Genomic DNA, 19,827 nt, shown 5'->3' on the forward strand with positions numbered 1-19,827 from the left:
AGGTCCTCAATCAATGTCACTTTCTGGGATACATTTGCTGAAATGTTTGATGAACAGATGAAAGAAGTTCATGAAAAACCTACTATACTGATTATTGCAAGTAGCCGAGTAGGATTGTGGAATGGTATGAAAGTAGTAAGTTATTCCGTCTATTGATGAATCCATAACCTCTTTACGTTTTTTGATGCTTCTCTATATACATTGTGCATGTGTAAACAAATGTTTCCCTTCCAAGATCAAGTCGATCTTTCAAGTGTAGGGGGGACTCAATGTTATATCAACTACAATCATTACACTGTGATGCAGCTAAGACAGAAGTAAGTAAAGAAATTAGATTGACATAATCCTTACACTAATGTCATGCATCTAACAATTTCAACATTCGCCAAATATCATTAGATTGACACAGCCTGCTTTCTAACAAGAATTGTATGCAATGGACAAACATGCAGCGGTGGAAATGTTTAATGTTGCGAGGATTATAAGCCTGGGGAAGGAATACATCATGGTAATGCAAACCTAAACAAGTACTAGTTCTTTCTTCGTTAAATATTACAGTTTATGTACTTGCAGAGACAAATTTGTGCACACCTCATTATCACTGCGGTGGAAAAGACTGATCCATGGTACAAGACAATTTGCACACAATGTTTTGGAGAAATAGAATTTGAGGAAGATCAATGGTATTGTATGCATTGCAATCGTATCCTGCCTTGCCCCGACAAGATGTAAGTGACAGATTACAAACTTCTCCCCCACAGAATTTTATGTCTACATTTGAAAACAAATTAATACCTTCTTCGGCCTCTTCAATATACATAGATTCAAGGTAACTGTAAAGGCATCAGATAACACGGGTTGCATTGACATCATACTGAACGACCAGCAGGTAAGAGCTGTCGTTGGAAAAAGAGCTGTCCACCTCCTCAAACAGGTAACATCTAATACTTTTACCTATGATTTCATGCCTCATTCCAAAGACCGTTAACTTCTTACTATACTTTCAGATGGGAGAAGATAAGTCGTTCCCTTCAGAGTTGAAAGCATTGGTTAACAAGAAATACACCATCAAACTTATCATAAAGGAATTTAATGTATTGGACAAGGCCAAAACATACTTCGCAACAAATATTTGCACAGCCTTCATCGATCCAAACCAATATCTAACAGAGGCCACAGCCTCTATGCAGCAACAGACAGCAACGGTATGGCATTACACCCCAACCTTCCCCTGTCAGTATTAAACAACGTATATTCTAAATATCATTCTTCGCTTGACTGCCTTTTACAGGAATCAACCAGCAGCTACCACCTGGATATGATGTCAAATCTTACCTTTCGGTCTCCAGCAACAAAACAGAAACCCAATCCATGAAACCAGTAGAGGACAAAGAATCGTATTCTAATAATTTCCACACTCTATTTTGCTTGCATTTTGCATCCTGTACAATGTGAAACTCTATGTCCCCATGCTTCTATTTTTCCTTCCAACCTTCAAAGTGAGGAGGTTAAACTATTATGTAATGAATTTTATGGTTTTCAAGTATAACGAAATGCTTTAAATTGGTAATTGATTCCCACATAAGTTGTGTTATGACATTAACCATATACTACACATACCACTTTATGTTTAGCACTACTACTGTATCACTCTTATTTCATTCTCAAGTTCCATTACGGACCAAAAATAACAAAGAAGTGGGAGTACTCCAGCAAAAAAAAATATAGATACAAAATCGTCGTACTCAATACTTTTTAAACAGTTTTCACAATAATGTAATCTCATTCATTTAACCTTCTTCCATTTCCTGGTCATCCTCGTAAAAAAATAACATTACGCATCCAAACTCCTAATTTCGAAAAAAAGTTCTGTGTAATCACTTGATTGTCCTCTTAATTTATTAAAAAATCAACGGCACGCGAAGTGGACATCCATGCTAGTCAAGCACATTCAAACTAAGAATACGGTGCACTAGACAAAGAACAAATACCTCGGTTGATATTACAGAACTTCTGCAAGCTGATTCCTGCAACTATCATTCCACATGACTTTCCTTTGTGGTTTCCGATCGAGAAGGTAACCAATGAAATAATCTCATCCTTCTCCACCACCTTTCTCTCCACATTGTGTAAACTAGTTCTCGAGTCAACATTGGACAACGTCTCATTCCTAAGATCACCACGGTCACTCTTGAAATCATTCCCATTACTTTTTATTAAACCCCCCTGAGGCTTCTCAAAATGTTCACCAAAAATTTCAACAAATCATGAGACCAGTAATGTGAATCAATGAAACACTATCAGCAGCATACTGCAAATCCAAAATTCACCACAACCCAATTCTTAAAATCAATAAATACAAATCCCCGGATCCAAAATGATCAAAATTTTGAATGTAAAGCTAGAAAACTGTAGATGTTACTTCTACAGGTTAAACAGAAACAATTTTACACCAAACAGAGAAAGTGAAGGATAAATAAAGCAAACATTGTTTGAACAAACTATGAAACAAAAAATTGAAGCAAAGTGGTTTGATAAGGAGATGTTTGATGAACAGAAAGGTGGTGACGCTAAAGATTATATGCAATCACAGCCAAACTGGCATGTCACACTAATATGTCATGTCATGTATGTTCGGTAATAAATAATTTTAACATGTTCAAAAGTTGAATTATCACTTTGCCAGAGTAAGTAGTGATGATATTGTGAATCTTTGAAACAAAGCTAAGTGAGGGGTTTGTACGTGGGAATGTAGGTAGGTAAATTGCTTCTAAACTTGACAAAATAATTGCACCACTATCCCCAGGACTTAGATTTTACTCAAGATAACTGATCTTGCTCTTTTATACATTTCCACATTGTCAGACCAACATATTTGGAATCTTCACACACAGAGAACTCACATAAAAGGAACACAGAAGGTTGGTTTGCTCATAAAATATGGCGAGCTTTGAGAAGGCATCACCAGCACTGAAGGAAATTTTGCTCAAGATCTATCGGTAAGCATCTGATCATTATATCAATTGGTTGAAAAAGACATATTTTTCAGTAGTTCAAATTTAGAAGCAAGCAAAATGTAACTATGTATAATAAACTTGACAAGCTATGAATTTATCACTGCTGTAACCTTATTTGCATGGTAGTTTCTTCCTATATCAGACAAAGCATATGCACTCTCAATGTTAGCAGCTGCATTACCAGAAAGTCGATTTTCTGTCTTCAAAATCTTTATGATAAGCAGAAAAATCAATATTAGGTTCACACTTCACAGCTATGAATTCTGTTGCCAAATAAATTGGCTCATCTTGGTTAAAAAACAATTTAGACAACCATTTTACAGAGAACACATCTATACCAATTTTGCATTGCCAGGTGAGTATCGTAATGAATAACAAAGATCTTGAAATGCAGATTATGAAATTATAAAAACATCTAGGAACAAAGGCAGATACAAGCACAAGATCAAAATTCGAATATGTTTTATGGAAGTAACTAGAAGAGCTGATACATCAAAATTCAGAATGCTTTAAGACTCAGCGAATAGAATTTTACCAGATTTACTTAAATTATCATTAGAGCATATTAGATGTACACAGTTCAAATATTGCAGAACATATTAACAGAATTATACAATCTACTGTTTCTTTACTGTAGTGCTGAGAATCCAATTGAAGTTGATCATTGCTTGCATGAATTTGGATCTGTGGAATATCACATTCAGGTATGAGATTAGGCATTCCCAAGATTTAACGCCCATTTCACTGCGGTTTTTATTGTTGTCTGTTAACATTTTTGGTGGTTGAGGGGTACGAAAACATCCCCAGATTTTTCTACTTTTAGAGGTTTCAAGCGTAATATATTTTTCTCACGTATCATAGCTGCAGAACATAAATTCTAATAAGATATAGAAATTGTAATGAAAGTTGACAAATCTGTAAAAAAGAGTAGGATATAAACAACTTCAGAATCAATATTTTAAAAAATCACCTTGTGTCCAAGTATAGATTCAAGTATTTCTAACAAGCCATATATAATGATCACCAGTCTTCAGCATCAGATCCGCAGCATACTTACTTGTCCATATCGACTCCACTTCTATCTCAAGGGATCCTACTTTCATATGGACTTCCCCGCTATACAACAGTGTTGCATAACAGGATTTATTCAGATGTCGTGGAATTAGAAGAACCTGCTAGAGAAGGATTCCAGCTGACTCTTAAAATTAACCTTGGCAAAATTTCAAAGAAGAAAGGTATGTAACCTTGACACGAGCTTAACGCTGACAGATTTATTTTGGTCCTCACAAACAAGTTTCTCTTTTTTCCCATACCCTAAATTAAAAATGCACACTGAAAGATGCAGCTGCATTTCTGTCATTGGTATCAAAAACCTTTATCATGTCCACATTATTGTTCTTTCCCCATTTGATTGTTTGTTGAGATTAAGAAACCGCAAACATCAGCATGTTGTGTGTATGTTTTCAGAGGCCGAGAAGGTGATAACAGAAATTTCCTCAGTACAAGCAAATATACTTAGCTCTCAGCTGAAGGAAATGCTAAAAAATGTCAACTCTCAAGTATCTCTAGGTCCATACAGACCAATCAAACTTGTCTATCATCCGAAGGAGCCTTTCTTTGTTGTCAAGCAGGTACATTTAAACAAGCTGATCTCTTGCAAACTTTTTAAGCTCTCGGTCTGGCTGAACTCCAAGTTAAAATTCTATCAGCAATCACTGAATGTTAGAGATATGTCGATCAATCACTGCAATTTGATATATAAGTATGTCTATCGGGAAATTTTAGTGCGTGCTTGCAGTTATTGAACTTAATAGCAAGTAAATCATGTTTGCACCCTGCAGAGAATAATACAACAATAACTTGCAAGTACATATTCTCAATTTCTCGACAGACATAGCAGAAAGTTCTAGCACTTGAGCAAGATTAGATAAGAAAATTAGTCTCAACCAGATTAATATTTTTAAATGATTAATGAGTTCTTTTAAGCAGTAAGACCATGCAAACTAAAACAGCTTTTTACACTTCAAACAGCAGTTGGTTTATGTTAAAAACATATAAATGGTAAAATAGCCTGATAGACATATACTTTGCTACTGGTAAGATATGAAAACATAACACTGAAGACGAGAACTCTGGCAGTGACATATTATTTTAGAATTGGCATAAGCTGTGAGAATGCATCAGAGAAGGAGAACATAATCTTTTACGGTGTGTTCCTTCCTTAGTTATAAGGAAAGAAAACAAAACAAGTTGAGAGAACAAGAGAGAAAAGAAGCTACAATATATTGATCATTTTCTTCTCCTCTTATGTCTTAAAGAAACTCAGGGACACGCCTGCAGAAAATCTTCAGTAATTTTCTTTGAACTTTTTTCTAACTGCAAAGTGAATTTGGAAGCAGACACTGTTACATAAGATGCAGACAGATATATATCAAACATAATTTGTTTGATTAGCACTCACCGGTCATTCACCTTACATATAATGTGAACTGGGAAAAAATATTTCAAATTCTTCGTGCTCACAAATAAAACTATCGAGATCTACTGCAGGCTCAACATCTAAGTGAAGGTATTCTATGTTTACAGGAAGCAAGTGTAATCACAATATTTCCAATTCGTTTTAAGGAAGATTCAGATGTGATTATAGCAACATCTTTCTTTCAGGTTTGTAATCAATATTGATCGTAATTCTAATAAATAGTTAAGAAATTACAAGTAGAAACCGAACTCTTTCATGGAATACCTGGAGATAATCAATTCTCTCTTATAGGAACTCATGGATGTTGGAAGTTCAGGAGCTTTTGCTAAAGCACCTCCTTGCCACTGGTCACCCATTCCACCACTTGAGTTAAGAGGAGAGCCTATTGAAGAACTGAGTACTAATGGAGGCTTTGTTTCTTTCGGTATAAACTCCACAGTATTTCAACTTAATGCAATAACTGTAGTATACTAACAGAAACAGTACATGTTTAACAGAAATTTCCTCACGACATGTCGAAGGCAAGAAACTGGAAAAGATGGTTTGGAGCCTCTTGAACTTTTATGCATTTCTAAAATATTATGTTAAGGTAAAATATCCTCAAAAATTTCATATACAGACAACATGGTAAGATGTTGGATTCTCATGTGTTTTCCTGACAGAGTACAAGAGGTTTCATACAAAGACGGATGAGAAAACGAATGGAAAGCTTAGTTGAGGTAAACAAGCCATGGACAGCAATGTACTCGCCCAAATTCATTCAATCATTCATCCATTTTACATTTCGCACGCATCTACTAACTGTGAACCTTAATAATGTATTGTTGTATCTGTGTTAAAATTTACAGATCCTGCATAAAGCAACCACAGAAGAGGATCATATCATAAAGGCCCAAGGTATGTCTCATTTCATATGTTACACAAGCTGAGTTCTTATCCACAATTCACGATTCTAGTACAAATTGTCTTTCCAAATATCTTAATTTGGATCCTTAGAAGAGAATCATAATTCTGCCCTTGGTTTTGTATTCTTTTCTGCCCCTTAATCATCGAAAATCTTGGATGTGCTTAGTATCAGACTGTTTTTGCAGCTGATGTTAGGAGTTGTCCCACATCGTTTATCGTTTGTGGGAGGGGCAGATTAATGTGAAGTTAGGCATGCTTAGCAAGCCCAACAGCTGAACTATGAGGAATTAGCTACATAAGCCTACATTCATTTGTTTGTTTCGAATGCAGTTCATTAACACTGACTAAACAAAATAAATCTAATGCAGGACATAAACACAAGAGGAAACTGATTAACTTTTCAAGATCCAGGTTCTTTAGGAAACGGTTCAACTTCAAAAAACAGATGAAGCATTTCCGGTCTAAAATCAAAATACATGGATTGGATCGATTTCGCAGACGATGGTTGAGAATCCCTACATTCTCTTCTGTAAAACGATACACAAAACTACGATAAGAGAACTCAAATGTCCAAAAAGAGTTGTACTTAGTGATATTATTCTAAATAAAATTTTCTATTCATCATACTTGGAGAACATCAAGAGTCTTTTTTCCAACATTTTCATCTAAATTTGATGCTGGATTTGAACATAAAAGTTATCCTAAATGTGTCATAGAATTCCCATGAAAATTAACCTTAGTATCTAGAGTTCATAGGTTGGAAAATGTACTTTCAAATAACATGTCTTTTTAATATAAAATTTTAACAATATTACAATATGTGGCAGATTAGGAATAAAAAAATTATAAGATATTTGTGAAAACATACTATGAAATATGTTAAAATCAAGCCACTCTCAGAGTTTATAATCAAATTATATAAAGAGAAAGATAGTTGATCGAAGAGTGAAATTTAGTGAGGATGATGAAAGAGATGTGAAGTACACTGATTGTATTTTTACAATTTTGATGTCATAGATGACTTTTAGAAATTGAGTAATTATTTTTAAAAAAATATACAAAATAAATAAATTGTATATTCAAGTCATTGTATATTCAAGTCTGTGCAAGTTAAAACAACAAGATTTTAGGGTCTGCGGCATGGAGTGCTTGTAGTTCAAACCAGTTGAATACAGAATTACCGGGAAAGAAATTCAAACCAGTTGAATATAGAATTACCGGGAAAGAAATCTAATTTATAATTCATTTAGTATGTTAAAGACAGAGATAAAGCAGAGAAAAGAAAACATAGCTTAAAATTTTGGGTACTGAAATTAATTAAAGTTGATTAGCAAACTTGTTGATTTATTAGTAGTTTAACATTTCATTTAGATTAAACTTTAAATCTTATTGTACCCTCCATGTTCTTGAAAAATTGTAGAATGGAAACTGAAAGAAATTTGTTGAGGCTGCAGCTAATATCCAAGTAGCTTCATGAGAAGGATGATCTTTCCACTATACTACTAAATACTGAACTTAGCTGCAATATGAACCTTAACAATTCTAGTTTGAAGAATTGCTTCCGGAACCAAATTTGTAGCGAGAGTTGTATGCAACCAGTCTGGAATCACCACAATAACAAGAGCAGATCCATGAAGGGACTTTAATTGAGACATGAAGAGTTGTAGTAAGTTATACAGTTAGTCAGTGCTGATAGTGTGATGCATGTACGCGTCGGAAGGAGATTCGATCACAGCGAGTGAGGAAGAATGTCGATCAAGCAGTTGAATCAGCTGAAAGGAAAAGCAGGGCTTTACACTCTCAGGTACACATAACTAAACCTTGCTTTTTTAATATGTGCATCCTTCAATGCTTATATCCTTTAATATGTACTTAACCTTGTTTGGTTTTTAAAGCTTCGTTTGTTAACTGTGCCTGCCTAGCTAGTTGTTCTCAATTGGGATATGCCCCTCTTATCCTGTCTTTTGCCTCTTGCAATAGATTTTTTTTATTTAGCAAAAAAAAATGCTTATCTACAAACTATAATAGTACATGACATTTTATGCAGGATTTTATAGCATTCCATTTATATACTTTATGATTTGTATGCAAGATTTCATAGGTACCGACTTATATAGTACATGACATTTTATGCAGGATACGCAGGATTTCGTAGCATCCGACTTATATCCTACTTATATAGGTAGGGGTGTAGTCAGAAAGTCAAAATTTTAAAAATATCAATAACTTTAATATTTCGCACATAAATTTTATTTGGGTGAGGTCAAAATGTTAATTTTATGTATAAATTTCGACTAAAATATGTTTGACATAATAAGTACAATGTTTGGTATAGAGAATTTGGTACAAAATGACATGTGGTGGATTTTAATTGGAATGTACCTATGCATTCACATCAACAATATCAATTAAAACACACTTATATCAATTGTCATGTTTTATATAATTTTATTATATAAAATTTCGTATACCTAGCACTCCTCGACATGAGACGTTTTAAGTTAAAGGGTATATATTTTCACTGCACCCTTACTTAGTGCCCGTTTCGGAAATATTAAAGTAAGTAACTTATAATTTAAAATTAATAACTGACTTAAAAGTGATAAGTAGATGAATACTTATCAGTTATGTAAGTGTTTGGTTAATTTTACTTATAAGCCATATTTTTTTTAACTTAAATGAACTAAACTAAATAATTTTTAAATATTATTATCTTAATTCATAAATTTTAAATTAATCTAACATTTAAAAACATATATTTAAAAACTAAAATTAATAAAAAAGTGAAAAATCAAAATATGTTAGGAAAAATTACATCGTTACTAACATTCAATTTATCATCTTATAAGTTGTAAATTCGACTTATAAGTTGGGTTGGCAAATGATCTGAGATAAATAGTTACGGGCTTATAAGTTATAAGTAATTTATAAGTCGTACACAAACAGACCCTTATACCCTTAGACCCTTAGTACATTGCTACAAGCCTACAAATGTATATTAGTATGACACATAAAGATAAATTTTAATTTATTTTTATTGACCGAATCTCTTTGAAGGTCAGAATCAAAATGTAGCATCTCACCGCTGGCATTCTTTTCACCGCGGAACATCTTTAGTCCAGTAATCGGAAGATAGGTACTTAGATGAGTAAAGGGCGTGTTTGGATATACCGTGAGAATGAGAATCGATAATGATAAGAGCATATGCACTGCAACAATGTTTTTAGTTGATTCATTGATTGTATTAATGAATTGATAGAGTAATCACATGCACCCCATATTGTATTGTATTGAACCATCAATTGTTAAAGGAACTTTGATTCATCAATACAAACTTTAATAATTAGAGTAACTGATGGGCATCAGTTGATGGGCCCCGCCTCATTTACATAATTAAAGTAGGTAAAATAATCAGGCAGCTACAACGGCTACAAACAGTAATATTAACGTTTAGATATATAACATTCTAATTATTAACGGTAATATTTTTACTTATAAATATGACATCTTTTGTATTCATTTTTTACATAAAATTTTATAGTACTCATATTCTTAACTTTTCAATCTCATTTTCTTTCATATTTTTATACATATTATGGGTACTAATTGGCTCCCTTCAGAAGATTTACAATTATGTGTTTCGTGGGCTCGACAATCTGTTGATCCGATCACCGGTCGATATTCAAACAGAAATAATTTATGGGGGCGAATTCATGAGAATTATGCAAAAAATTGGTGTGGCACTCCCGAAAATCCTCATGCCGAACCTCGTTCAAAAGTTGATCTTGACTCACACTGGACACCGTTGAAGAGAGAACTAAAAAAATGGCAGTGTGCCAAAAATCAAGTTAGTAAACATTGTGCAAGCAGAACCAATTTGGTGGATGATGTAAGAATTTTTTATTATTATTTTAGTATGTTATATATTATTTGTGTGTTAACTTAATATGCATAATTTGTCATTTTATTTAGACAACTCAAGCTCAAGGATTATATTTTAAGGAGATGAATAAGCCATTTGACAAATGAGAATGTTATGAAGCAGTTGCAGCACATCCTCAATTTGTAGACGTTCCCACAAGTTCTCCTCCATTTCAATGAAACTTTCCAACACAAATGAAATCACCAATTAATTTGAATACTGATGATTGTGTTGATGAAGAAGGTTTCACGACTCCAGTATCTAATCAACAAACAGAAAGTCCGTCTAGTCCGGTTATACCGTCGGGAGTAAAAGCGTCCAAACATGCAAAAAAGAAAGGAAAACAAGCTATGACCAAAAAAGAAGAGATGTCTACAGCTATTTTTAGTAATATGCAATGTAACCAAAAACAACTTGTGGAGGCCAACATCAAAAGAGATGAAGAAACCCTACAAATGTCGAGGGAGATCTTAGAACTTGAGAAACGAAAAGAAACAAGGCAGGCAAGACTAGATGCACTAGAGGAACGGAAAGAAGAAAGATTGGCAAAACACGAGGCTATTGAAGAATTGAGGGACCAAACAAAGATCATGACAATGAATACTACGCAAATGACTCCTAATACGAAAAAGTGGTTTAAAAGAAAGAAGGTTGGGATCATGGAACAAGTGAATGAGACTACTAGCGGCGGTGCTTATGTTCCTCGCTTCTGAAAGAGATATGTCCTAAGTCCAATCATGTATGAGGATTTAGGAATAACTTTTATGTAATCTGTTTTGATTTCATTGATATTAATAAAAGACTTGTTTTGTTTTTATTGCGGGCTCTATCTATTTTAAGTGTTTAAATAAGATATACCACAGTTTAGAGTAAACCTTTTTATGGATTGTGATGAGATCATAATAATGAGACCTAAAAGATGATAACTCTAAACTCAAATAGTTCATGGTAGTAGGATTATTAACTGGTAATTAATAATCCGCAAAGATCGGTATATACTATGCTTGCTTCATTACGAAGGATGTCTGTTCTCATAGACATTTGTGTGATGACACTATAGCTAGTATGTAGGTGCTTATTATAGAATAAGTTCACTGAACATGACTCACACAGCTGAACAACTGATGGAGTTCACTCATGTGTCAGCAGTTATTCACATAGTGATAGTTGTACAAGTATCCTTAGACTTGAGGTCATCATAGTCATCTTGTGTACACTGAACTATGCTTTGGTTTAGTTCTTAGTCTCCGGGGACAATTATAAGGGCTCTACTGGGTATAGGAATTTTTACACGAAGATAGTGTATGATCAATAAAGAATCTACCCCTTCCAGTGAAGGAAGAGAATGTTCAATGTTGATCCATTTATGCTAGTTCAGGAATCTCTGGCCAGAGTGAATGAAATTAGAAAGGAGTTTCTAATTTACATTAAATAGAACTAAGCATAGTGAATGGGAAAACAAGTGATTAAATAAGATAGGCTTGACACAAGTTTCATGTCTTGTATTTAATCGTGACATTGCAGGGTAGAAGGAATTGATTGTACGGTAACTACTCACTGAATAGGTTCTTAGTATTCTAAGCAGTGAATTCGTATTATCCAGATAGTCGCGATATGCTGAGAAGTATCTCTCATGATGTAGAATAAATATGATTAATTAATTAATCATATTTAATGAATTAGAGAATTTATATAAATAATGATAAAATAGTTTTATTATTATTTATTTCTACTACCGGTTTAATATTGAACCTACAGGGTCACACCATAAAAGAGAATGATTTAATGGTGGAGGAATTAATTAATAATGGCTGATAATTATTTATTTATGAAATAAATAATTAATTGGCAAATTTAATAATTGATTAAATGAGATTTAATTGATTATAAATTAATTAAGAAAAGTTCTTAATATTATTAATTAAGAATTTAATTTTTGGAAATCAAATCAAGTGAGAGAATTATTTCTAAAGTGTTTAGAAAATGGATTAATAATTAAAAGGTATTTTAATTATTAGTGAGAATAATAAAGGGTTAATAATAATAATATTTTATGGGAAAATTTTCAGCTGAAAATTTTGCCTATAAATATACTATTATAAACCCTATTTTTGCCAAAAAACCTGAAAATTTACAAAAACCCTAATTCTCTCCACCTCCTCCTCCTTCATTACATCGATTTCTTGGTGGATACCAGTGGAGTGATTCACACTTGAGGAGCAGCTGCTAGGGACCTCCGCTCGTGGTTCTTGGATCGCTTTTAAAGGTTAGAAATGATCCCTCAATTTAATTCACAATCTGTATGCGTATTATATGGATTTTATATCATGAAAAATTGTTTTACCATGCTTCTGTGATAGATAAAATCCTACAGCTTCGACGATGATTTTTATGATTAGATTTAGTTGTTCAATTATGTACTCTATTTTTTAATTTAACTATGTTTACTGCTTTTGAATTCAATAAAAAAAATTTATTCAATTTGTCAAGTCATACATTTCAAAAGATAATAATTTGACAACTATAACTATTGATTGGCTTCTATTGCCCAGTTGTGCTCCACCAAATCATTTTGAAGCATTGTATGAATGTAAGCTAATTCCAAGTTCTCAATACGATCCCAAAATGCTTGTTGATTTCTTCCATCTCTTTGTACTGGTGCAAAAGGAATTTGAACTCCATTACAATCTACCGGTCCATCAGAAACTTGTGATGCTGATGGATTCATTAGATCTTCTTCTACAGACTCTACGAATTCATCTTCCACAAATTCATCCTCAACTATCATGTTATGCAATATGATGCAAGTCATCATGATACTTCTAAGTGTGGAACTCTTATGCATCCGAGCACCGTGACGAAGAATAGCCCATCGAGATTGCAAGATACCAAAACACCTCTCTACATCTTTGCGATATGCCTCCTGTTTCTTAGGAAACAACTTTTGTGATTGTGTAGCAGGATTTGATATAGTTTTTACAAATGTTGAATACCTAGGATAAATCCCATCAGCAAGATAATAAGCACTGTTGTATCTTTTACCATTGACGTGAAATACCACTGTTGGGCTATTTCCTGCGATGACTTTATCAAACACGAGAGACTGACCTAGATCGTTAGTATCATTTTGAGCTCCAGACACACCGAAAAAAGCGTGCCACACCCAAGTGTCATAGGAAGCGACTGCCTCTAGAATGATAGTAGGGAGTCCTTTTCGGCCACTATAAGCCCCACCCCATCCGCTTGGACAATTCTTCCACTCCCAATGCATACAATCGATACTTTCAATCATACCTGGAAATCCCCTTTATTCGCCCCTAGCTAGAAGCCTTCTTAAATCTGCAGGTGTTGGAGCACGAAGGTACTCTTCACCAAAGAGTCCTTCCACTTGCTGACAAAAATTTTTCATGCACTCCAGTGTAGTTGATTCTCCCATTCTACATATTTCAGCACATTGGTCAGCTGCTGCATCGTAAGCTAACATTCATAATGCAGTTATTTTTTGTTGAGGTAGCAACCCCAATAATCCAATTGCATATGCTTTTTGATTCCAGTAGAAATCTTGAGTGCAAAGACTTGTCATGATGCGATTGAAAACATGAGGACGCATTCTATACCTCCGACGGAAGTCGTCCTCACTGAATATTAGACGATCAACGAAATAATCTTCCATGAGATTTTTTCCTCTCGATAGCCTTTGTCTATGATGATTGGGAGATTTGTCAGGCCGTGAGCCGCGTCCTTCTGCTTCATATGAAGTATCGATGAAGTCCATCACCATTGTCGCTTCGGTCACCATGGTATTCATGATTTCAGACTCTTCTTGACTGTGTTGTTGCCTCTGACTCAACAATCTTTTCAATGCATTCATTATGATACAAATTTGTAGTGATTTTGAGATACTACAATCTGAAGATTATGATATTATTTATGGACAATTTTTTATCTACAAATTTAGATCAAGACACGTGTCATTACGTGATTCAACAAAAATCTTATCAAAAATCTAAATTTATCCACAATCTTATCAAAAATCTAAATTTATCCAACAATCTATGATTGGGTATTATTGTGGGACCATTAAATAATGGAAATAAATTTAAATTATGATATAAAATATAATTATTTATTTGATGAATAGTAACCAATAAATTGATGGAGTTGTATGGGTGCATAAAAAGTAACAAAAATGATTAACTTATCATGAATAGTAATCAACTCCATCAATTCAATCTATGAATTGATGAATCAAAGGGACTGATGGGTGCATATGCTCTAATAAATGGTATGAGAATGAGGTGAGAATGAGGTCAATGAGAATGAGAATGAAATGAAATTCATGGACGGTTTAATTTACCCATCAGGAGGGAATAGAGTTTTTATTCTCCCCACCAAATTAGTAATCCAAACACTATTAATTGGGTTTAACGTTTCGACGTTTCGATTCCCGTTAAACGGGTATATTAACCATCAAATAAACACCCCGATGATTGAAATTAGAAGCCCATTTCCCGAAAAAAGAGAAAGAAATAAGAAGCCCATTTGAAGATGTGCGATTTGGGCCTTCACATTTAATCAGCCAAGACAATTAGCCAGGACTTAGCTTGTAGCAACATTTTGACGGCCTAGCCATTATCTTATTTTGATCGGTGTTCCAGAAATCGCTAGGCGTGTTAGAGTGGTGAGGGTAACTTCGAGAGATTAATCAGCAAGTCGGAGATTAATCGGACCGATTAATCGGAACATTAATCGGAAGAATATAAATATTATTTTTAATTTTTATAATTATATAATGATCAATATGTCAAATATTTGTTTAAAAAAAGAAATTAGAATGGTATTAAACAATATCTACACATTTGACTTGCGTTATGTAATAATTATTGAGTTTATAATATTAACTATATTTTAATTCACACTTTTAAATTAATTATAAGATATTATTTTTATATTTTAAGTAAGAAAATAAATATATTAGATTACTTGTTACTTCTTACCAATATTTTATGTTAGAAATTGACATGATATTGTGTGAAATTATAAAATTAATGAATTAAATTATAAAAACGTGAAAAAATATATTTTTTAATTATTTTCCGCCTAAACCGTCTAGGACCGATTTTTGACCGCCTAGCCTGCCTAATCCCGATTTTGACCCGATATTTTGAAAAAACGCCTAAATCACCGCCTAGATGCGAGTCGGAGCGTTTTACCACCGTCTAGCGCCGCCTAAACGGCCGCCTAGACCGTTTGCAAATGTGTCTGATTTTGACACATTTGCTAGTTTTGTATTCAAGATGTTTCCGTGAAAATAGCTTTACGAGTTTATGCCTTTGAGGTTCTCGGTGCAATTCAGTCAAAGAAAAAGTACAGTAAAAGATAAAACAGATCATGTCGTAGACAAGGACGTTATATGAGATGTGATTTACAGACGGTGATTTTGGATTCGATTTATATTTATCGTAGGGAAGTGAATTTACGAATGGTTGAAATTCGATCAAAACACATATGTATATTTAAAGTCTTTCAACGGAACTAACTATTATGAGTAATAGGGAAGTTAATAGGATCTGTTGGTGTCAACTGTCACGTTTTCATTTTTATGTATTTTTGGTGTATAATATTGAAAAATATTAGAATTGCAACCTTCTCATCTATTACTCCCACCGTCCTCCCTCAATTCTTTATATTGGGGACGGAGCCTCGGCACACACTTTAATGCTCTTTTTAAATTTAGTTGTATAATTTTTTTTCAATTTTTTTTTCTTATAAATAAAAATATAATGTTCAAACTTTTATACAAAAAAAAATTTTAAAATAAATTACAGAAATATACGTTATAATTGTCTTAAAATGTGTGTCAAGCATGCGAAAAAAACTGTAAAGAAATGAAAGGGACGGAGATAGTCCTATCTATCAATTTTGTTATGATACTTATTTTTTCGTACATGCTGATTTTACCGAATTACTCCTATTTAAATATTTTTATCTACGTATATTACTTTATTAATCAATATAAAGACAATTTAAATAAATTAGTAGTGAAATAAATCCTGAAGCAACAGGACAATTTCCCCACCATACATCGGAATTCGGAGGAGACTTTCTCCTGTTTCAAGCAAGTACAAGCACCAAGTCCACGAGACCTCCGTTTTGAAAGTGAATGATTGATTAATCACCAAATGGTAACTAATTTATTTAATTATATAAAAATTGGGTCATAATTTACTATGTTATAATTGAAAAAATTTTAAAAATTTGATCGACGAATTCTAATTGTTTCGATTCTAATTTTAATTGATATTAAAGTCAACTTTTTCTATCAATTTAAATTTTTAAATCAAATTGAACTATATTTCTAATTGATATTAAAGTCAAATTACTCTTTTAACAAATATATATAATAAAATAATAATTATTAAGTAATATTAAATAAACTATATTGAAAAGACTAATTATAAGATAATTATCAAATTATATTAATTAATATTAAATTATCTAAAGAACATATATTTGGTTCATAAAATAGAGATATAATTCGTTTCACAAAAATAAAACTAATATTCTAGATTTCTATATCAAGTAAAACAATGCAAAACTAGAATTATAGTGGAAAATTTCATAACTGATTCATTTTTTTTAACCACATAACTATTTTTTGTAAGTAATAATTTAATATTTCATATTAATATATTAATTTTAATCGTGTTTCGCACAGATTATGAATAATTCTCTACAACTATTAATTTGATATTTTTAGTCTCGGGCTCGTGTTTCGCACGAGTTATCAACTATTTATACTAATAAGCATCTCAAATCTTGGTACTCACTAGAAAAATTATACAACTATTTTTAAAATTTTATATAATAAAATCTCAACCGACAAAAATTAACTTCTACTCTCTGTAAATTTTATTTTCCTTCAATTTTTATTTGTTGTTGAACATCCAAGCGTCGGTTTACTTTAAAATAATCGTATTAGTAAGTTAACATGTCAGATTTATATAAGTAATTAGGTGCATGCATAACTATAACTATACGGTGAAATTTTAGAGTTACACTTAATTTCGATTTTTTAACTACATATTTTAACAACATTTTATATATTATATTTAGATCTATATTTTGCACGGATTATGAGTTTCAGTTTTATGCAAATAATAATATGATACTATTATTTTTAATTTTGGGTCGTGCTTCGCACGAGAATTTATAATTTGATTAACCCCTCATTTTGGTTATTCCTTTCTATCACGACCGCCGCATCTTCTTCATCAAAGTCGTTAGATCCAAATATTTCACAAGTTCATAGATTCGAATCCCGTTAACAACAAACATTTATATTATTATTGTTAGGAATATATGTGCATTAGTTTGATGATATGTTTAACAAAACACTTAAGTAGAAATCTAGTGTTTGTAGCCTCAACGGATAAGACCACTTTGGCTATCCGTTGATGGTGTAGCTTTACTTAGAAATAAGTCTAGTGTTGTAGCACATTTCAGTCTCTGAATTTGAGATATAATTCTTAAATGTTGAGGGAAATTATAAGTCATGTTGACTACTAAAGGATATGCAGATAGGAAGGCCAATTGTAAATATTTCATGCCTTGTAATTTTGTATAAATGAAATGGTGTCAACGGATAACTTAAAGACCTTCAACGGATGAGAAACAAAGCTTCAACGGATGTCTCTAAAGCTTCAACGGATAACATCCTTCAACGGATGAGTGCATCAACGGATAGAGCTTCAACTGCTAACACATCAACGGATAAAGCCATCAACGGATGAAGGCTTCAACGGATGTTCTGTTAAATAGCAGTTGACAAGTGGTAGTTGTACCTACAAACAGAGGCACATGGGTTGACAGAGACAACTGAGATGTGGTAGCCTATTTCAGGAACATCAGAAAAAGCAGCCGTTCTACTCTAGTATAAAGAGGCAATAGTCAACAATGCACTGGAGTAAAATGGAGAAGAAACAAGTGGAGAACTTATTTTATTATTGTACTTTTTATCTTTGTCTTCACTTGTAAACTTGGTGTTATATAAACCAAGTAGCAGCTAGTAATTAGAATAGAATTTTTCCAGAGCTGTTTAGAAAAATCTTGAGAAAAATTATCTAGTTTGTACTAGGATGCAGCTGTGATCAACTTCTTGAATCACAGATTTTCTGAAATACCATCTCTGGTGGAACAACAAATCCACCAGAAAAGTTTTTAAGGTCTGTTGTGTTCTGTACTTTTGTGCTTGAATATATATCTATCTGTATTAACTTAAAGCAATTCACACACTTGTTTATCTTAAACACACAGCCTTTGAAACTGCTCAAAACTTGAAAAAGTTTTGAGATTTACATTCAACCCCCCTTCTGTAAATCTCATTGTTAGTTCACTAGGAATAACAATTGGTATCAGAGCAGGCTCTTGACACACAAAGAGTTTAAAGTTCTTGGAAACTAACAAAGATGGGTAAGAAGGATATTGGAGTAAAAATCCCAGTTCTTGACAAAGAAAGTTATCACCATTGGAAGGTGAAAATGCACCTTCATCTACTCTCCCAAGATGAAGGTTATGTAAACTGCATTGAGAATGGTCCTCACATTCCCCACAAAGTAGCCACAGTTGCTACAGCCACAATTGTTGGTCAATCCATTCCAAAACCTAGAGCAGAATGGACAATGGAAGACACAGAAGAAGTCCACAAGGATAAGAAGGCTATGAACATTTTGTTTAATGGTCTTGACAAGGATATGTTTGATAATGTGATAAATTGCACAACTGCCAAAGAGGTTTGGGACACAGTTCAGCTACTGTGTGAAGGTACAGAACAAGTAAAAGAAAACAAAATGCAGCTTCTCATTCAACAATATGAGTATTTTCATTTTGAAGAAAATGAATCTTTAAATGACACATTCAATAGATTCCAAAAGCTGTTGAATGGACTGAAGCTGTATGGTAGAGTGTACCAGGTGAAGGATTCAAATCTTAAATTTTTAAGATCCTTGCCAAAGGAATGGAAACCCATGACTGTCTCCTTGAGAAACTTTCAAGATTATAAGGACTTCACTCTTGAAAGATTATATGGAATCTTGAAGACTTATGAACTAGAGCTGGAACAGGATGAGGTATTGGAGAAGGGAAGAAAGAAAGGAGGTTCAGTTGCCTTGGTAGCTGAAAATGAGAAAGAATGCAGACAAGAAACTGTGAGATCAACATTAAACTCCAAAGATGGCACAAGCAAATCAGAATCAAGCAAGGGTAAGGAGCAAGTTGCTGAGAATGAAGACAACTCCAGCCAAGATGACTCTGATGGTATTGATGAGCATCTTGCATTTCTGTCCAGAAGATTTGCAAAGATAAAATTTAAGAAAAACACTAGAGCCACTAAACCTCATAAGAACATGGTAGACAAATCCAAGTTCAAGTGTTTCAATTGTGGTATAAGTGGACACTTTGCAAGTGAGTGCAGAAAGCCAACTTCTGAAAAGAAGAAATTTGAC

At 33.2% G+C, this 19,827-nt stretch overlaps 2 protein-coding genes across 4 annotated transcripts; one reads left to right on the forward strand and one right to left on the reverse strand.

Moving 5' to 3' along the window:
- Positions 1-2,851: 2,851 nt before the first annotated feature.
- LOC141659346 (actin-related protein 2/3 complex subunit 2B) lies at positions 2,852-7,028 on the forward strand. 3 transcript variants are annotated; one of them, XM_074466157.1, is made up of 10 exons: positions 2,852-2,999; positions 3,655-3,721; positions 4,045-4,252; positions 4,485-4,648; positions 5,568-5,681; positions 5,788-5,920; positions 5,994-6,085; positions 6,159-6,215; positions 6,345-6,393; positions 6,771-7,028. In XM_074466157.1, exons 1-10 carry the CDS (start codon positions 2,941-2,943, stop codon positions 6,956-6,958), a joined length of 1,131 nt encoding a protein of 376 aa, XP_074322258.1. In that variant the 5' UTR covers positions 2,852-2,940; the 3' UTR covers positions 6,959-7,028. The 3 variants fall into 3 exon arrangements, with proteins under 3 accessions (XP_074322258.1, XP_074322260.1, XP_074322259.1); XM_074466159.1 differs by having other exon boundaries at positions 6,159-6,238; positions 6,771-6,908; XM_074466158.1 differs by having other exon boundaries at positions 2,853-2,999; positions 5,604-5,681.
- Positions 7,029-12,851: 5,823 nt separating this feature from the next.
- LOC141661195 (uncharacterized) lies at positions 12,852-13,616 on the reverse strand. Its single transcript, XM_074468178.1, has one exon. It carries the CDS (start codon positions 13,614-13,616, stop codon positions 12,852-12,854), a length of 765 nt encoding a protein of 254 aa, XP_074324279.1.
- Positions 13,617-19,827: the final 6,211 nt, after the last annotated feature.

Source organism: Apium graveolens, chromosome 5, assembly GCF_009905375.1.
Source record: "Apium graveolens cultivar Ventura chromosome 5, ASM990537v1, whole genome shotgun sequence".
Taxonomy (NCBI): Eukaryota; Viridiplantae; Streptophyta; class Magnoliopsida; order Apiales; family Apiaceae; genus Apium; species Apium graveolens.

Bases quoted from the DNA above. Each gene is read 5' to 3' on its own strand.
- LOC141659346 (XM_074466157.1), top strand. From the start codon at position 2,941: ATGGCGAGCTTTGAGAAGGCATCACCAGCACTGAAGGAAATTTTGCTC. The intron at 4,253-4,484 runs GTATGTAACCTT...GTATGTTTTCAG, and splicing joins CAAAATTTCAAAGAAGAAAG to AGGCCGAGAAGGTGATAACA. The intron at 5,921-5,993 runs GTATAAACTCCA...CATGTTTAACAG, and splicing joins TGGAGGCTTTGTTTCTTTCG to AAATTTCCTCACGACATGTC.
- LOC141661195 (XM_074468178.1), bottom strand. From the start codon at position 13,616: ATGATTGAAAGTATCGATTGTATGCATTGGGAGTGGAAGAATTGTCCA.